This window comes from Anopheles bellator, chromosome 2, assembly GCF_943735745.2.
Source record: "Anopheles bellator chromosome 2, idAnoBellAS_SP24_06.2, whole genome shotgun sequence".
Taxonomy (NCBI): domain Eukaryota; kingdom Metazoa; phylum Arthropoda; class Insecta; order Diptera; family Culicidae; genus Anopheles; species Anopheles bellator.
Window position 1 is genome coordinate 66,640,753 of NC_071286.1, and position 17,952 is coordinate 66,658,704.

The 17,952-nt window shown below is 49.4% G+C and overlaps 3 protein-coding genes across 3 annotated transcripts in view; 1 reads left to right on the forward strand and 2 right to left on the reverse strand.

The window, feature by feature from the left end:
• Positions 1 to 4,550: 4,550 nt before the first annotated feature.
• On the reverse strand, positions 4,551 to 8,521 carry LOC131209246 (facilitated trehalose transporter Tret1-like). The gene is made up of 8 exons (XM_058202264.1): positions 8,410 to 8,521; positions 7,373 to 7,739; positions 7,118 to 7,310; positions 6,841 to 7,000; positions 6,441 to 6,661; positions 5,817 to 6,020; positions 5,636 to 5,701; positions 4,551 to 5,246 (listed from the first exon to the last, which is right to left on the reverse strand). The coding sequence occupies exons 1-8, from the start codon at positions 8,453 to 8,455 to the stop codon at positions 5,094 to 5,096; spliced, it is 1,410 nt and encodes a 469-aa protein (XP_058058247.1). The 5' UTR covers positions 8,456 to 8,521; the 3' UTR covers positions 4,551 to 5,093.
• Positions 8,522 to 10,526: 2,005 nt separating this feature from the next.
• Positions 10,527 to 15,456, reverse strand: LOC131207903 (uncharacterized). Its single transcript, XM_058200537.1, has 6 exons — positions 14,924 to 15,456; positions 13,824 to 14,726; positions 12,967 to 13,108; positions 11,827 to 11,895; positions 10,777 to 10,866; positions 10,527 to 10,640 (listed from the first exon to the last, which is right to left on the reverse strand). Exons 1-6 carry the CDS (start codon positions 15,454 to 15,456, stop codon positions 10,527 to 10,529), a joined length of 1,851 nt encoding a protein of 616 aa, XP_058056520.1.
• Positions 15,457 to 16,585: 1,129 nt separating this feature from the next.
• LOC131207904 (toll-like receptor Tollo) overlaps positions 16,586 to 17,952 on the forward strand; it is a 2,128-nt gene continuing 761 nt past the window's right edge. The window contains exon 1 of the mRNA XM_058200539.1: positions 16,586 to 17,950. Coding sequence (XP_058056522.1) covers positions 16,586 to 17,950 — 1,365 coding nt within the window. The remainder of the gene's footprint in view (positions 17,951 to 17,952) is intronic.

Below are 17,952 nucleotides of genomic sequence, written 5' to 3' on the forward strand. Positions count from 1 at the left end.
GGGTTAGTTCTAGCGCACCCCACCCGCGCGTGTATGTGTCCGTTTTTATTCATTCGCTCCGTTCCGCGAGCGGAGTGTTCACTCTCTCGGGGGGGTTGTGGGGCCGTGGCCGTGTCGCTTCTCCTTACCCAGCACGATGGCACACACTCTGTTTGCGCAACGCGCACTTGAATCGCTTCACTCACGCGGTACACGCAACTCCGGGACGCGGCAGAGTGAACGAGAGGCACCATGAAAGGGTGAGTTTTGGGGTTGGATACAAAGACCACAACGCGCGGCACATTATACCTATACACCACTACTCAAAGGGCACTCAGCGAGAGTGTACTCGCGGCGAGGGACATCAGCATTCGCGCGATCATCATTCCATCACTCATCCCGTGTGCCGTGGAAAGTGAATGGCGGCCACTAGCTGTGAGCTGTGACGTCACCGTGGACCGAGACTAGAAATGCGTAAAAGAAACGGAATTAAACACACACTCGCACGCACGCCGGTCAGGAAGCTAATCAAAGCGGAGCAACGGAGATCCGGTACTGATAATGATGAAAGGGGAACATCTCGGACGGTAGCAGCTGGAGGGCGCTTTCCAATTATATCACACGCGCCGGCGGCGGCGACAACACGTTCTGTCCGCAGCGGTTTGCTGGCCGCTTTCCATTTCTATTCCACGCGTCGCTGACCCCCTTTTTGGCCAGCACGGACGGATTGATGGCGGGCCCGGCTGGTGGTGGACCCTCAAGCTGCAGATGACATCTTTCAGTGTCCTAACGCATCGTCGTCGTATTATTCAATAGAGCTGGTGGTTTTTCCAGTACTTAGGCCTCTTGGCCGCGAGGAAGATGCTCCCGAATGGCTCCGTATTTGGGTGGAGCTGTTACCACACGGTTAATGGAAGGACTAGTTTGCGTTTGCGTGCTACGACCTAACCCTAATCTAATTTCATTTTTTGAAGTCACCTAATTTTTCATCTACTAGCCATTTAGTATCGACATGTCACAGCATTTTTTATAATAGAAAAAATCAAGTATCATGCAGTGATTTTATTTTTTATTTTTGCAAGGCTTAAAAGGAAAGGAAAATTATGAACGAATGTTGAAAGTGTATAAGAATTCTTCGCCTTCAATTAGAGGGTTAAAAGGGGGGTTTCTGAGTTCAAATGTGGTCGTATTAGCCTTCACGAGATGATGTCCCATGTCAAAAACGTCAAAAAACTGATTTAGTATAAGGCCATCTCATAAGGATATAAGGGTATAAGGATTGAAGTATTGGGTTTCAGAAAGCTATTTGCAAAATGGGTGCCGCATTCGCTAAAAATGGAACAATGCAGTAGGTCACAAGAGCAATTTGGAAGTCCATGAATTGAAGTTCGAATTGTTGGACTAGATTTGGCCCCTGGTGACATCGATGCTGGTACTGCTTCAGAGATGGAATTCTTGTGTTGGAATGGATGTGGAATGGATTTATTTCGATGGAAAACTTTAAAATGTAATCAGCCTTATCATCCTGAGCGTCTTCGTATATTTTTGTACGACGACTCGAAAAAGGGGCGGCCTACATCCAACAATCTAATGATGAAAGGCTCCGCGATAATTATCAATGAAAATGAAATATGTCAACACAATTTCATTACTTGTTGATATTCGAACTGTTGAACTGTTTTTTTGAGATGTGAGAGTTTTGCTGCGACATTTGATTAGAGTTTTGTTCTAATACGGTTGGTCCTACCCTAATCATTAGCTTAGTGACTAATTGGAACGGTTCCGAGGATTCTTTTGATAGAGTTTCTTGCGAAAAAATAAATCATAAGCCTTGATTGGCAAGGTTAACGATCACACAGAGTTTGAGCGGGCTATTAGAAATTTTTGTTCTGTTTTTCTAAGTCAAGCTCTGTTTTTCAATGATGCGAGCTCTGATAAGGTCCTTGGTTTAGGTCCGCTAATTAGACCATATTGGCGGCAACAGCCGATGGTATAATGGCTTGTCTAAAGTAAGGAGCTCGGTTGGTTTTTTTTCAATCCACTCGTAACATTCGCCTTATCAACGAAGGCACGGGCTTCGAGCACTCAAAAACATCGGAATTATCATTACGCAGTACATGATCGGTGCTTGTCAACAAGAAGAAGGGTTTCGGCGCGCCTTTTAGGGAAAACCGAAACATATGACCACAGAGCAGCAACATCAATAAAGCGCTCGTTCTAATGCTGGGCTTGGCCAGCTGACCGTCAATTGAACGGCGAGCCGCTCTAAGGTCATTACAGAGTGTCGCACCCGGGTCCGGGCCAGGCACTGACACGTCAAACCCCACGGGCGGGCATCCCCATGAGCGCGTCTGGAGGCACAATTTGAAGCTATCAATCCAATCACTAGCAATTAGAGTGTGGTTAGAAAATGAAACCGAAGACACGCCCGAATGGCCCATGGTCCCGATGATGATCGATGGTGGTGACATTCAGATTCGATAAACGATGCGGCACGGCACGGTGATGTGCAATGTTGCAGCGATGCAGCTGTCCAAAATACGATGTCCCAGCACCCAGGCGACAACCGGACCTAGCGCCGTCTCCGGCTCGGGTTAAGTGGACAACCGAAATAGAATGCATCGCCGGCCTAATGCGGGCGTGTGACCAATAAAAGCTGTCGAACGATGCTTAGTGCATCAGTGCAAAACAGAGACCCAATCATCATCAATCATTTGATTAAAAAAAGTTCCGATTCGTTTCGAATGCTCCATGACCGACGACAGCAAACAGATTCACCGAGTGCGTCCGAGGCGTAAGCTCACCTCTAATGGGGAACACCAACGAAAAACGACTCACTACACCGAGTCACGGCAGAGGTAATTTTGCGCGTCACGTTCACCGGGGTGGGTCCGCCCGAAAGTAGGTCTCAAGACGTTCGTGTCCGAGATTCACACTCATCGCACACCGTTCTGTTACCGAATTAAACACAAATCGCGCGCGTACACTGCAACAGGGCGCACCAGGACGTTGAAGGACATCCTCGGGGTGGCCAACCCTCGGTAAAAGTTTTTCAACTACGCACTCGCGTTTGTTTTGTCTACGGATGGATTACTTTTGGGGCCCAATTTTTTGACAGTTCGTGAGTGCGTCCCCAACCCTCGAAGGGTGTGATCGACTTTCGGGGCAGCTTTTAGTGTCTGCATGCTAGAGGGCTGACGGCACTCGACGGTTGTCCTGACCGAGCATGCTGGTGGCCCCCAAAAGTTTTTAAAAATTGCGGAGATGAAATGGCGCACAGCATAGGTGAACTTCAGTGTCTTTTTCTAGAAAATATTTCAAAAATAGTCTTTTGAAATTCATTTCAAAATACGTTACAAGTTGCAATTACGATTTTATTCTCGCTTGCGAGTGCCGAGCTTGCGCATTAAATCCGTCTCCGGAACTCAGCAAACAGAGAGAAGGAGAGAGAGAGAGAGAGAGAAACACTCGCAGGGCCGCTCTCTGAGCGTTACGATCCTCTACGGCGTCGTGCCCATTACAATGCACATTGTTGGCCTCACCGTTCGGTTTCCTTCGCCGAGCTCTCCGACGACGTCAAAGCGTCAAAGTGACCCGCATATGGCTTCCTTCGTGCGGCCGCGGTCATCAACATCAATCAAGTGGCCTCGTTTCGTGCCTTTCTGCGTCCGTGACAGTGGGCACCGATGACGGGCTCTTCTTGGCTTCTGCACACGCGAACAGGCTCTTGGGTAAATATTGCTGTTTATTGCTGGTCAGAAGGATTATTGCTGCGGGTTTGTTTGTGTTGGTGGCGACCGTCTGTGGTGCGATTGATCACAGCTTGCTACCCACTGAATGGGCGACCTTAGTCCTGGCAGCTGCCATTGCGCAAATGGACAAGAAGAACGATTAAACGAAGGACAAACTAGTATCATAGTTTGTTGCTTGTCCGCACTTTGCGATGCTGGTTCCATTTTGTTTCACGTCATGGGCACCTTGCTGTCTCAGTTCCCGCATAATGGAGGCGGATGGTGTTTCACCCGCAAACTGAGTTCCTTTTTATGAACTCTTTTATACACTTATCATGTTACGTTTGTTGCTGTTGGATACTCAGTTGGACTCATTTCGAAAACAGCAGACATTAAATTCTTAGAGAGTTATCAAAAAGCTTCGAACAGTTCGTCAGACAAGGGGGGTAACATTTTATGTACAAGAGCTCAACATTAAATTCAGCCAACTAGAATTTGTAGTTCCTGCTTTACAATCGAAATTCAGCTTTGTAGCGAACGCTTTTTTAGTAAACTGGAATTTAAACAACTTCAGATAATTAGCTCTCGAATTGTTGGGTGGATAGAATTGATCTATTGGTTAGGACTTCCTTTAGTTTGTTAATTTCGAACGATAGTCTTTGCGCGCCAGCAAGGCTTAGGACAAGATTCGCAGGTGTTCTCCAGTGTAAATTAAGGATCATTTTGAGAGTTGTATTCCGTCTGAATTTTTATTGACTGGAAGTTAGTTTCGAAGCATTGATAGCGAACGCTTTCGTCATGGTGCGCACATTGAAAGACACACGTTATTTTAGGATATTACTAAGGGGTTGTATTTTTGGAACTGGTTTCATAATTGACTGGCCATTTAAGCGATTCCCGCCGATAACTACAACGATTCCCAAGGGCTTATCACGAGGCCACTGTTGTTGAAAGTCACTGTATGCTGTCGCCGTGAATCAGCATTCACGGCACGTTTCTCGAAAGTGCTTCGCCTTAACGAATTAAGTGCTCATTACGTGGACAATGAATTGTGCGCGGCGAGACGCCATCCGGCGAGGTCCACAGCATCCAGTCTGCAGCGGCGGCAGCAGCAGCAGCAGTACATCGGAAGCAGCAGTACAACCCCACAGAGCATTAATCAATGAATCACCGGAACGTGACTACGCGCTTCCTGCTTTCCCGAAGGTGATGATGTTATTTTAAAGATTACCGCCATTAATTAATGTTTGCCGTCTGCTCGAGCATCTCTCGCTCGTATATGAAGTTGTTTCAAGTGTTCCGTTGCTTCGGTAGTTTGTTAGCTTCGATCCGCTCGCGTCACGTCCGCTCGTCGTTAGTTTATTGTTCATGCGAATTTTCTCCTCACTTGTCCATCATGGTTCTGATTTCATCGAAGTCCTTTCCTTTGGTTTCCGGTATTACGTAAGCGGCGAACACTGCTCCGACCAGGGAGCAAATGGCAAAAACGCACAACAATCCGTGCATTCCGAACACGATCCCGATGGCGGAGAAATACTGCCCGGGAAAAAGAAAAACGGTAGCAAACAGGAAACCATTAATCAGCATAAACAATATCACAATGAGCGAGAACGGAACCGAATATGTTTCAATTATTTAACTAAACATTCTAAGGATTGAAAGGATTATGTCTGAAGGAAAAGCTTGCGATGCGAAGCCCACGTATGGTGTACGAGACCCCGAGGACGATGATTGCCCCCTGGTGATTGCATGCTGCGGTTTTGCCCGGAACCGGAATCCGGATTGATGGCATCCGAATGGGAATTGGCGAATAAGTGTGGGCCGCAAATGACTTCTACTCCGTGACGTGTTCACCCTGGCATGTCCAGGGTACCTGCTTCGGGGGGAGAGATTGTCCCTGATTGCCCAACGGCACTCCTGCTTACCTTGAGCGCTACGAACGCAAACGTCCAATTGATGGTCATGCAGAACGTGGTAGCGAATCCTTTGATCTGTACGAACGGGACAGAGAGGACGGTTAGATGGCAGCGGGCAAAGTCGTGCAAACTCGGCCGGTCTCGGTGCGTGACGTGAGCCTTAGACGGGCCTTTTGATGACAATCCTCACCTTCTGGGGCATGATTTCTCCGAGCACCACAAACGGCAACGACAGGACACCCAGCGAACCGACGAAGATTACAACCGAGAAGCACACCAGCGGCAACCAGGCGACCATTGTCAGATCGTAGCCCATCACAGCCTGCCCGTAACAATAGGCGGCGAATACGGTTTGCCCCAGGGCCACTCCGGTGCACGAGATGACCAGCAGCAGCTGTGGTTTTTGGGGGAAAGGTTAGACCAGACATTACACCGATGGCCGGAAGAAGGAGCCCATCCCGTTGGGCACCAAATCGGAACGGAACGGAACGGAATGATGAATCAAACACTTTGAAATGGACAAAGCGACCCTTTCCTTTGGCAGGTAGTGTGCGAAAGGATGTGGCTGCCGGCCGCAGCCAGAAGGATTAGTGCTGGTGCCGGGCTCTTTAATCTCCTGGGGTGACAAGAAATTGTGCAATCCCCCTAAAATGTGCCCCGAAGGATGCGGTTGCTTACGTAACTATGCAAAAAGTGTAGGCCACCGGTCGATACGTCCCGGTGCGTGCGCATAGGTTTTATAACATGAGACCCTCCCCAAAAAATGGCCACCTTAAAAAAATCAACGAATAAGATCTGCCGTCTCCGGAAATACCTTGCGCCCGGTGCGGTCCACCAGCAGCGTTGAGGTGTAGCAGCCGCAAAGTTGGATCAGACCGACGACGATGACGGAGTAGCGGGCCGGCAGACCGAACCCGGCGCCGGAGTTGGCGAAAACCGACTCCGCATAGTTCATCATGTAGAAGCAACCGCAGAACTGGTTCAGGGCCATAAGGACCAGGCAGATCAGGAAGGCCCGGCGGGCGTGATTGGTATCTGCTCGGTGGCAGTGTTGGTGGGTGGCAAGGAGCCCCAGAACGGCATCGTTCCATCGGCAGGACATTCGCAGAATCCGATCCCGAGAACCGAAAACATGGGGAAAAAAAAAGAAAATTCCGAGATATCTGTTTAATTTCCGTTTGCGGGCGTTCGGGAAGGAATTCGGGAGTTTTAACTGAAATCTGCCCATCGAAGCGGATCGTGCGGCTTGGTGCCCTTCGGGTCACTCTGCAAGCTCCGGAGTTGACTCAGCTCCCGCTCGAACCCGTCCGACGTGGTTAAGACCGTGCCGTCCTTGCGGACCGCTCGGAAGTAGCGCAGCGAGTCCTCGGCAGCCTGTACAAAATGCAATAGAAACGGATTTAGGCGGACTTTTTCGTTGCGCCCCGAGATCTATTTGTTTTGGCAAACGGGTTCTCCCCGCCGCCAACAATGGTGGGCTCACCACCGTACCTGGTGCTGTTGCATTTTTGATAGATAGTACGGTGATTCCGGAATGAACGCGAAGCCGGCGAGGAAAACCACGGGCACCGACAGGCAAATCCAGGGTATGGTTGCGTACGGTAACAGAGCCCCGGTCAGGTACGCTAGCTGGACGCCAACGCAACAGGATAGCACGAGCAGGGATCCTAGCGCGCCTCGGATTCTGTTGGCAAAAGAACCGATTAATGTGCTGCTTCCGGCCCTGGCGCCCACCGACGGCACTACCTGGTTTCGGCTATCTCCGGAACGTAGAGGGGGGTCGCCACGTACTGTACGCCTCCGGCGAAGCCACCGAGAAACCGTGTTCCCATCAGATAGCCGGGCCGGTCCGCTACGATGACCAGCACCCAGCCGGCTACCAGTGTCCAACCGGCCAACCACGCCGCCCATTTGCGACCGACTCGCTCGACCAACAGACCCCCGACCAGCGTGCCGACGATACCGCCCAGGCAAAGGACACCGCCGATCCAGGACGCCTGCTGCTGCGTGATGGGCCCCGTGCCGAGCGGACTACCATCCGGTGACTGCAGCGTGGGCAGGGCAGAGGACGTCCATCCGCTGACCGTTCCGTAGCCCACGCCAAGAAGGTTCACTAGGAGGTGGAATAGACACACGATGAACGGAGGTGACCAGAACGGTTTTGGCATCCGCCGAATGGAACGGTCGGCAGGCAAGAGGTTGGATTTATTCGCGGCTGATGCTCGGCGCCAAATTATGCTGGGAACAAACGGATGCGAGACATCTTTCGCATTTATCTGAACCAAGGTCGTCTGCTGCCGGGACCGGCTCGGCAGCTAGCCGACAGGATCTCGCAACATGGGAGACATGTGGACAGTTTTGATAAGTAATAACTCATCACGATCGGCACCGCGGGCAGCGAATCGGTGTCGTTCGTTGTGGCTCCCGGCAAACATTATGTGGTCTGCGATAATTAATATGGTTTGCGTGGCTGATTAGCTAACAGATTTCATTGGTTATGTCGAACATTGTGAGAGCTTTCGCTTTCGCCGTCACTCGGAGCGAAATCCAGCACAACGATGGCATCCCTTTAATTTTTCAACTTTAATACGGATGTCGATGGACCACAAAATGATGAATTAATGTTTAATATTTTCAAAATATCAGTCAGCCAGTCCACACTACACCAGATACCAAATCAAATGCATCAATCTCTAGTACATCAAGTTGACGCTAACTCGGTACGAAAGTCACTGGCCATCACGTTTTCAGCCTCATCACCAACGCCTGTTGCAGCAGCCTACCCGAAATGGTGGCCAGATACTGCCGCAGAACACCGATGCGAGCCATCGTCGGAAGGCCGCGCACGACACGAGTAATTGCACCGAAGCGAGGGTCCACGGGTGACTGCTTCGAGAGGCTAGCGAACGGGTCTAGCCCGGCCGGTCCAATGTTTCGGTGTCCACCTCCATTATCGGGCGATGTTTGCGTTGATAAACGGCTTCTGGGCTGGGCGAACATCTGCGAGAACAGGCTCATCGCAAGTTGATCGCCTGGACTGTCGGGCCGGGCTGATTTATGCCAGCTTTTAATCCCTGACGCGAGCGCGATTTATAATTCAGCCGCCCTAACGAACTGAGTACATAATTATCGTGTGCATGTTGTTTTCGAATCAAATCCGCCGGAAGCACGCGAAGCGTTCAACTACTAGCGCCATCTATATTTCAGCATGCGCAACTGCTCGGAAAATCAGATTCAAAACTAAACTGAGACGTTGGTGTGCGGCGGATTGCATACCTTAGGCGTAATCGGCAATCGAACGATATTGGACGAAGCGACTTTTTCGAACGTTTTCCGCTGGTACCGTGAATGGATTGAAGAGCTCTGGGTCCATCGAAAAGGGTGGCCGACACTGGCTGAACGCTGTGCAAGTATCGGAAGACATTTTCTCACCCGTTCCGTTCTCGATTCAATCAAATTATCAGCAAAATTGGACCACTTGGTCGGTTTGAAACTGAAGAACTTTTAAAACGTTCCCGAGATACCCAACGTCCGGGTTGTGCTGTAAACGACCGGGAAGCAAGAAACACCAGGAATGATTATCGCCACCAAATCGTTCGGTGCTTTGGCGTTTATCCAAACGGGCCCCTTCCGGTTCCTGCCAGCTGCGTAGCAGTAATAGCAATAAAACATAATTAATTATATTGTTCTGAAAACCGATAGCTTTAATTTTTACGCCGTCTTTTCCATGATGAATCTCCACGGCCGCGATATTAACGGCTAACTGAGTTGTGCGAACGGCGGCCACTTCCTGCCGCCCGATGGTCTCCGGGCTCTGGCCCACTCTGTCTGTTATCGCGAACGGAAGCAGGGCTTTTGTGCCAAAGTTGCGAAATGATTTATTAGTCCCGAGAACATGCTCGCGAACGGCTAGCAGGCTGAAAGGGTAAAGTCTTAAGTGAGACGATGATTGAGAAAATACTCCGGTCAAGAAGATGGTTGGCGCGTGAAAGTTGTGTGGCTTTCGGGCCGACCATTGGCAGGGTGTGCTCCGGCTCCGCTCAGCACACGTACATACATATTTCATTGTCAATTATGACGTGCTACGTCGAGTTACAATTTCGACATGGCGCCATTTTGGGGTGTGGGGCGAACTTGGATATGTTCGTTAATAAAGACGAGCTTCAACGGCGTCCAGTTTCGGTGTCTTACGTCCACATGAGATATGAGCCTCTGGTCGGTAGGCTAGTCAGTGTACGCCACCGTTTCGGAACTAACAACTTCGTGGGCGTTTTCGTTATTCGCTTTATGCAAAACAAATGGACCATAATTTATGAACGCGTTTGAAGCGTCCGATTTTTTATGCAAACAGATTTTTTCAATCAAAGGTTTGTTTTATATTTTCCAATAAGCTTCATTCAGCAAATTTCAGAGCTTTCGCAGAGCAAACGGCGGGTACAAACAGGAGCTGTATGAAATTATTGGATAAGAATGGAGCTTCAATTTCCACGAAGAGTCCAGCGTGTGGGCTGGGGTTTAATTCGAAATTCCTATGGTTCGGGCGGACATCGAGAGTTTTATTCTTATTTTTCACTCTAGCGAATTATAGCCTCCAATAACTTGAGTATGAGTATTCAAAAATTGACAAAGCATACATACTAAGCCGAACTATTTAATGATAGCACTGGGAACCCTGACCGACAATAAATTAAGATTCAGTATGGATACTCTTTATGTGGCATGCGTCACGTTTAGTCTGTCCCCATAAACTACTAGGCGCCTCCATCAACAAGTGGAGTCAATTCTGGCGTTTGCATAAAGAAAGCATGCCAAACACGAAATGGGCCTTTGCTGCTCTGAGTGGTGCTGGTTCCGATTTTCGTTCATATCGATGGCAGAAGGTTGCGTATGTCAACGAGGCTCACAATGCTGTGCCATTCCGAGCGCTAGCTTCCAAAGTTTTCCATTTGTCTCCTCCTTGGGCGATGTCAAACTGTACCAAGATAAGCAAAAAAGTGGCCAACGCTGCAACGATCTGTTCGGGAGAAAGAGAGGTAGATTGAAGAGAATTCCAAAAACGTCGGGTCCTCTTCCTAATGTGACTTGTTGCACTGTTCCATTGTTGTAAGCATTATTCGGTGGGAAGGGAATTCAATTCTGAGGACACTCACATTGAACATCAACCCATGATCGATGGCGAACAATCCGCCGGCAGTAAACTCGATGCGCTGCTGAAGCAATTGAAGGGACAACGTTCGAACCTGAAAGGTCATAGGATGATAAATCAAACGAGCGAGCAATTAACGAAACAAAAGTCAAACGATTGTTTTCTTATCAAATTTTGAACTCCCTTTTTCGGACTTTTCCATTCATTACTATCTGTACAATATGTCGCAATTCGGGCCAGTGGGGCAATTTGCAAAGCAATAAGGTACTACATCGAATGACACGGCACAGCCCTTCTGTTCGGTCACACTCGCTACAGCAACCGGGTCGGGCATTTAGAGCATTGGCCAGCCCACAAATCATCACCCTGCCACGTGTGAAACAATTCATTTCGCTAGCTGGTAGGGGAGTGGGTCCGTGGCGGCAATGCCTGATGCCTTCCTCACACAACAACATGTTCTTGTACCGTTCCGCGGTTGTGGGCCATTTGAAACGGGATCAACGAGAGCGAGAGCGAGAACGAGAGCGACTCACGGACAAAGTGGCGGATATTGAATCAATTTACCGGAAACGTGTAACAGTGGTGCGTTACATAATTCATAACACACTCGTTCTCGTTCTCGGCAGGCATTCTAATGCAAATTACCCGGGCCCGGAATCGGGGCCACACCCACGGTCGGTGGTCGGCTTCCGCGTGCACCGTCGGTGGTGCATATGCACCACCGCTCAACCCCGAAAACGGATGGCGATGGAGTGGCCCGGCATGATGGTGGCCGTCCCGTGAACGGTTTGCAAAACAATGGACTGCAATCGGACGTCCTGGGCCCGAAAGGCGAGCCGAAAATGAGTTCCGCCCCGGGGCCTGGTCGGTGTGCCGGAATGTCCGAGCGCTCTGCAGAACGGAGATATTAAGCTCACCCCATGTGGCTGCGGCTCATAAAACATGTCACTACAGCTACGGAAAAATCTTTCCTCGGTCGGGTATGACGGGTTCGGTGTCGTCGCCTGCTGCGTGTGGAATGTGCGTTAATTTATGCTACACACTGAATACCAACCGTCGATTTTGTGAAACTGCAATCCGTGTTCCAGCCTAGCCCGTGAATGAGGCTACCAACTTGACGGACCTGTTCCGTTTGTTGCCGAAGATCCCCGGTGGTGTGGACGCGATGAGATGTGGTTTGAGAACAGGCGCCAGTTGTTCAATCGTTGTTCGAGAGAAATGGAGAGAAAGAGAGAGACGCAGTGAAAAATCGAATCCTCAATCAACGTGGATGATTTCCACTTTCGTTCGATCGGATCAAAGTGATTGCTACAACCCGAATCGATAATTGTATTCATGAAACTGGCTTGGCTTGAAGCAAACGCAACAGCAATTCGCATATTTTTAATGGAACACAAATTGAATTTCTTAAATCAGAATTGAGATTACGACAAGTATGTAATACTGCGTCCTAAAACTGCCCATTCCACGAACTACATCGATAAAGTAGACTAATGTTGGTCTATTATTGAAATAGATAACGAAAGGACAGCCGTAAAACATACCACGGGTGACTTATAAGTTTATTACCAGGACAGTGCAATAAAACGACATAAAGGTCCATAAATCGCGTGCTTCGCGTGTGCGTCGAAATGGGTCGAAATGGGCTTGGGATAGTTGATTTGTGCTGGTCTGCGGACAGTCGAGGAGTTAAATGCTTGGTGATGGATTAGTTTTTTGTTTACGATCTACGATCAATGCAGCATACAGTCCTGAAGGCTGCACAGGAGTGTAACCGAGTGAAGTGCGTTTTATGTTGTCTGTGGATGCATTTTCCGGCGGTCGTTACGACCCAACCAACCAGCCACCCGGTGCCTGTGTAAAGTGTCGGTCAATTAACATAACTTTGCATACATCGCATCGACACGTGAGTCGTTTGTTTCAAAGTTTCTCGGTGAGGATCATGAAAATTATGTTCCGAATCCTGGGTTCTCCCGGGTGCAGCTTAGGGTGACGCTTTTTTCGGTGCATGTGTCTGGTGGCATGCGGCAAAGCAAAACGTTTCGGTTCAACATGTACCAACCCGGTTACGCATCTAATGGCGAGTGGAACCGAAAAAAACGGGCACCCATTGGTTAAAATTTGTGAGTGTTCGGTGCGTGGCTGGTGTAGCTTAGGGGACCCACCGTCTGGCATCGTTGTTTTCCGAAATTACCTCGTTTTTCGTCGAATCACATACGCTGCAGATGCGCAGAATGCTGACGGTGGCGATGCAGATCCACGACAGGGTGCTTAGGACTTCCCAGAAAAGTGGCCTCAAAGTTTCAAACGTCGCATGGCGTCCGAGCAGCAGCATCCTGTTGGGTCCGTCCGGGATCCGGGCGGGTTACCAGGAAACAGATAATATTTGAGAGTCCCAGTCTTATGCATGGTTCAGTTGATATGTGGCCCCAATTAACTGCAGTTTTTGAATTGACAGAAGCAAAGTTGGGTTTAAGGCTCATGGTAACTGGTGCTGGTTGCATAAGTGGTGCTCACGTTGGTCGTGCGTGTTCGATTTAATTTTGCAACCAATCTGTGTGGCCATTTGAATGCCCATAAAATTAAAACAGTTATCCTTCTCGGATCTTCCACCAATGGAACGACGAGTGATGGAATTGATTAATTTCAGGCCAACCAATTTAGGAGCTGCCACAGTTCCCAGGTTGCCTTCGAGCTCTCGGAACCGGTTCCGGCCAGCCGTAAATTTTTTAGCATTGAAATTATTATTCACATCGAAAGTAAAAAGAGAACCAGGACCGGGAATAGCAAGAGAGAGAGAGCAAGAGAACGCGAAATCATTTCGTCCATTAAAATATTCACGCTTAAGCAAAGCATAGTGAGGCGTAGCCAGTTCCCCCGCTCAATCGCTCTCCACGGTGCGGCGTATTTATGTTCGACCGCCACTCTATTGTTCCAATCATCAGCATGCATCAGAAATTGAAGCCGTCGTCGCGGGTCGCCGGCCGCCGATCAACAGCTCGCTCACTGATGGGCCCCCAAAATACTGCATCGCCCCCCGCGGTGGCTTACCTCAGGAGCTTCATGGTGCAGTGGTAGAGCAGCGTCGTTAGCGTAACGAATAGCGTCATCAGAATGAAAATCAACTGCGCCCCGTACGCCTGATTAATATTCAGCGATAATAAATGCAAATGTGTGTATAAATTTTTAATGTCATTAATTATTTTCATTCTGATGCGATCGCAGGCTTTCGATTGTGAATTCATCAAGCTGGCAACCAGTAGCGGAAATTGGCGCGCGACCAGACGGCTTCCTTTATCTCCCGGCGCGACTGCCTCGGTCGCGGCCACGGCGCGCGCCTTTCTCGGACGGCCCAGTGGAGGCGCCTGGTCGACCGTAATTATTTTATGCTTCAGCCGCTTGATTTGGTGCCAACGCCGTCGATCCTCGACGCCGTTGCCGCCGCGGGCGATTGATGGGTGGCTCGCTGGTTCACTAGAGCTGTCAGAACTGGTTGGCTGTCTGCGTTTGACAGCGGGATTCGTATTAATCCTCGGTTCGTCGGTCGGCACGACCCGAAAGCACGACGACGACGACGATGGCGTTATCTCGCCGAACAGCGACTCACTGATCGACGGGAGCCGTAATTCGACCAACGGCCAATCCGTGTAGCAGTGCTTTCCGGTGTGATTTTGGATGGTCCGGACTTGGGCAGCATAGCGGGCGTTTTCCTGCTCGCGCCCATAATCGTCCAGCTCCACCAGAAGGCGGCTGATCAGGGCGAGGCGAGTTTTAATCAGCTGCACGAGGGCTACGTACTGGATCTGGACCGTCGTGCTCGTCAGCATCGTGGTCAGGCACTGGAAGATACAGTATTCCGAGGCGGGAGTAAAGTCACTAATGTACATGACGCAATTGTACCACTCGCACAGGCCAATCGCCAGAAAGATGAGCGCAATGTGCAAACAAACGAATCTGTTGAAGAGGAAACCGAAACATCGTTGAAAATAATTGCAAACGGAATGGCCCGAGCATTCGCGTATTTTTCATGAACTTTCGTAATTAAGAATAGGTTTCTAGGATTTTCTATGACTTTTTGACCCATTTATGTATTTTAAAATTGAATTCAAATTTTTCGGTTACGAATCGGATCGGATAATCCGCTTACTTACCTACACCAAGCGCCATGGTCGGGAGCAATCGATAGGCGATCGTGGAACTGTTCATCAATACATTGGACAGCATGCATAATGTTGACGATGGTACGCCGGCGAACGAAGGCCATCGCGTGAAGCAACCAGAACAGCACCAGTCCACTGTAACGGTTGTACACATCGATCACAACGGACACGAAATTCACTTCCCCACGAGCGGTCGTTTCGGGTGACTCTGTTGCCACACCGCCGTCTTTCGGCTTCCCATAAGAGTCCGCGTAGTTGGTGTACAGATGGAATGTGCTGTACAGCATCAGCACCACGAGAGAGTGCAGAACGCACCAGCGGGACGTTCGAAACGCCGATTGACGTGCCTGAGGATGGTTCTTCCATTTCACTGTGAAACACCAGAGAGCGAATACTTTCGAAAGAAGGTACAGTGGACGAACACATCGAACGTATGATTCCCGAGAGCAGTCTTCCACCTTGGGTGGTGGTGGTCGTTGGGTTCGAATCTGTAGTTGGTCGGTCGGCAGCACTTCGTGGGCCATTCCTGCTCACTTACAGACACTTCAATAAAATGCAACAATATTTTGCTCTGAACAGTTTTCGTATTGGTTCGTTTCAAAAGGGTTTGTAAAAGTTAGACACGGCACCTTGTCGAAGAAAATCCACGTAGCAAGCAGTCTTCACAATTGTAATCGATTCGACGACCATTCTCCAACTGGCGAGCAGAGCAAAGGCTCGGAGCACTAGATTGGGTCACGTCGTTGGACATAATCGGTAGTAATGCATGCATTACGGTAATCAAAATTGTGTAAGTTATTAAGCAAAATCACAGTAAAAGGTTTAGCTCATTAAGTTATTAACGCAAATCGGTTCTGATTGCTTCGGTTTGCTCTGCGTTGTTGTTTTCTTGAAACTGTTTCCTTTCAAGGAATGGAACAAAATGTTAAATAAAGAGAGGGACCAAGCGTTGATAATCGTACTGCCGAAAAAATCACTTCGCTCCGCTCGACCATTGCTGCTGATATGACTTACCATCTCACAGCCAACTGCAATCATGTGTTAGCGTCCCCGGCAAGCACTGATAACATAATATGTTGGTTTTGCATTGGCCAAGATATTAATGTGCACGCTGCCGGTCGCATTTCGTTCCGGCAACAGAAACAAACGATCCCGCCTTTGCTGACAGATGTTTCTCGCTCCAGTCGAAACATAAGTCATAGCCGTACACAAATACTTTAAATTATCAATGCATTCAACATGATTGCCTTCCTCCAAGAGTTGTCAGCACACAGCTCAGTTTGTTTATTTCAGGCCTCGTGAGGCAATGAATCACCCAGTGTGGCCGGCAATAGCACGAGATCTGTGTAACAGGATCAGCAGAACCCAAATACAAATGTAGCAAAAACGAACGGAAACAAAATATCAATTGCCTTATCTTCACCCCACGTACGCGATAAAACAGCGCACAGCTGCTCAAGGCGTTGAGAAGTTGCAAAAGGGCCTGTCGATCAGTCTGATCGCGGAGTTGACATAGGCAGGCACGAATTGTCTTCGGCAGAATGGGTTTGGTTCGGCAGACTGTTTCCATGGTGATTTTCTAAGTATTGTGCGTGCTGTCCGTTGTAATGGAGTTTAATATTGTTGCTACTTTAAAGGTTTGCAGCCACCGGCATGGCAAAGGCAGCAGGATTCACTTGTGAATCGCGGTACGATTCGACCAGCGCCATCTTTCGTAATGTGACCATTCAGCCAACGGTGGACTTTTGGTTCAAGTGTGACTCAGGCTACTATAGCAAAACTAAAATGACCTTCCTTAACTCGTCGATGGAGGAGGTTCCGAAAAAGTTGTTCGATTCGTTCAGCACGCTACAGAACGTGTCGTTGGTCGACTGCAACATCAAGCACATCGAGCGCTACAGCCTCGATCGGGCCAGTTCGTTGCGATCACTGGACCTGTCCCAGAACCAAATTGGAGAGCTGAAAGGGTTCGTGTTCGTCGGTGCGTCTAATCTAATGACGCTTAACCTCACGCTCAACAGCATAAGTCACATCGAGAGCGCGGCGTTCCACTCGCTAAACGTGCTGCGGCTTCTGTTCTTGGAGCGGAATAAATTGCGCACCTTGAATGTCGAGGTTTTTTCACCTCTGGAGGCCCTGCGAGGTATCTATCTGGACGGCAACGAGCTGGAAGTGTTGGACGGTGGCTTGTTTGGCAGTAACTTGAACCTGGAGGTTATTCTGCTGCAGAACAATCGCCTTCGTGTGGTGGACGATCATGCCTTTACGGTTTCGTCCGGTGCCGCAGTCAGTCGCAGCCTAATTTCGCTGCAAAATAATAGCATCGAGCGGATGAACTTACAGCATGTCAACGCGACGAAAGTGATCCTCAGTGACAACCTGCTGCAGGAGATCTACATTTCGGCGCATATCCATACAATGCTGGCGAACAACAACCAGATCAGTAACGTTACCAGTGACCGAGTTACCGAGATGAAGCTGCAGGTGTTGGACCTGGGGAACAACTCCATCACCTCGCTGGACAGCGTCGGCAAGCTGAGTTCGCTGTCCACGCTTGACCTATCGTACAACAACCTTGGTGCGTTGCGGTTGGAGAGCTTCGAATTGCTGAAGAAGCTGAAGGTGCTCAGCTTGGAGCGCACGTCGATCTCAAACTTACAGCACGGCACATTCGCCCAGCAGGAGGCCCTCGAGTGGCTCGATCTTTCGTACAACAACCTGAACAACCTCGATATGGACATTCTGACGTCGTCGACACAGCTGCAGACGCTCTACATCGACGGCAACCGGTTGAGATCGATCCAGCACGACGAGATGAAGAAGAACTTCCCCAAACTGGTCTTGCTCGGCATTACGGACAACCGCTGGAACTGCACCTACCTTACAAAGCTGGTGCGCTATTGCAACAGCAACTCGATCGAGTTGGCCAAACACTCCGGGGCCGTGAGCAACCAGACCAATGTGAAGGGTATCTACTGTTACGACGATAAGAATCCGATTCGGGACTGGAACACGACCGT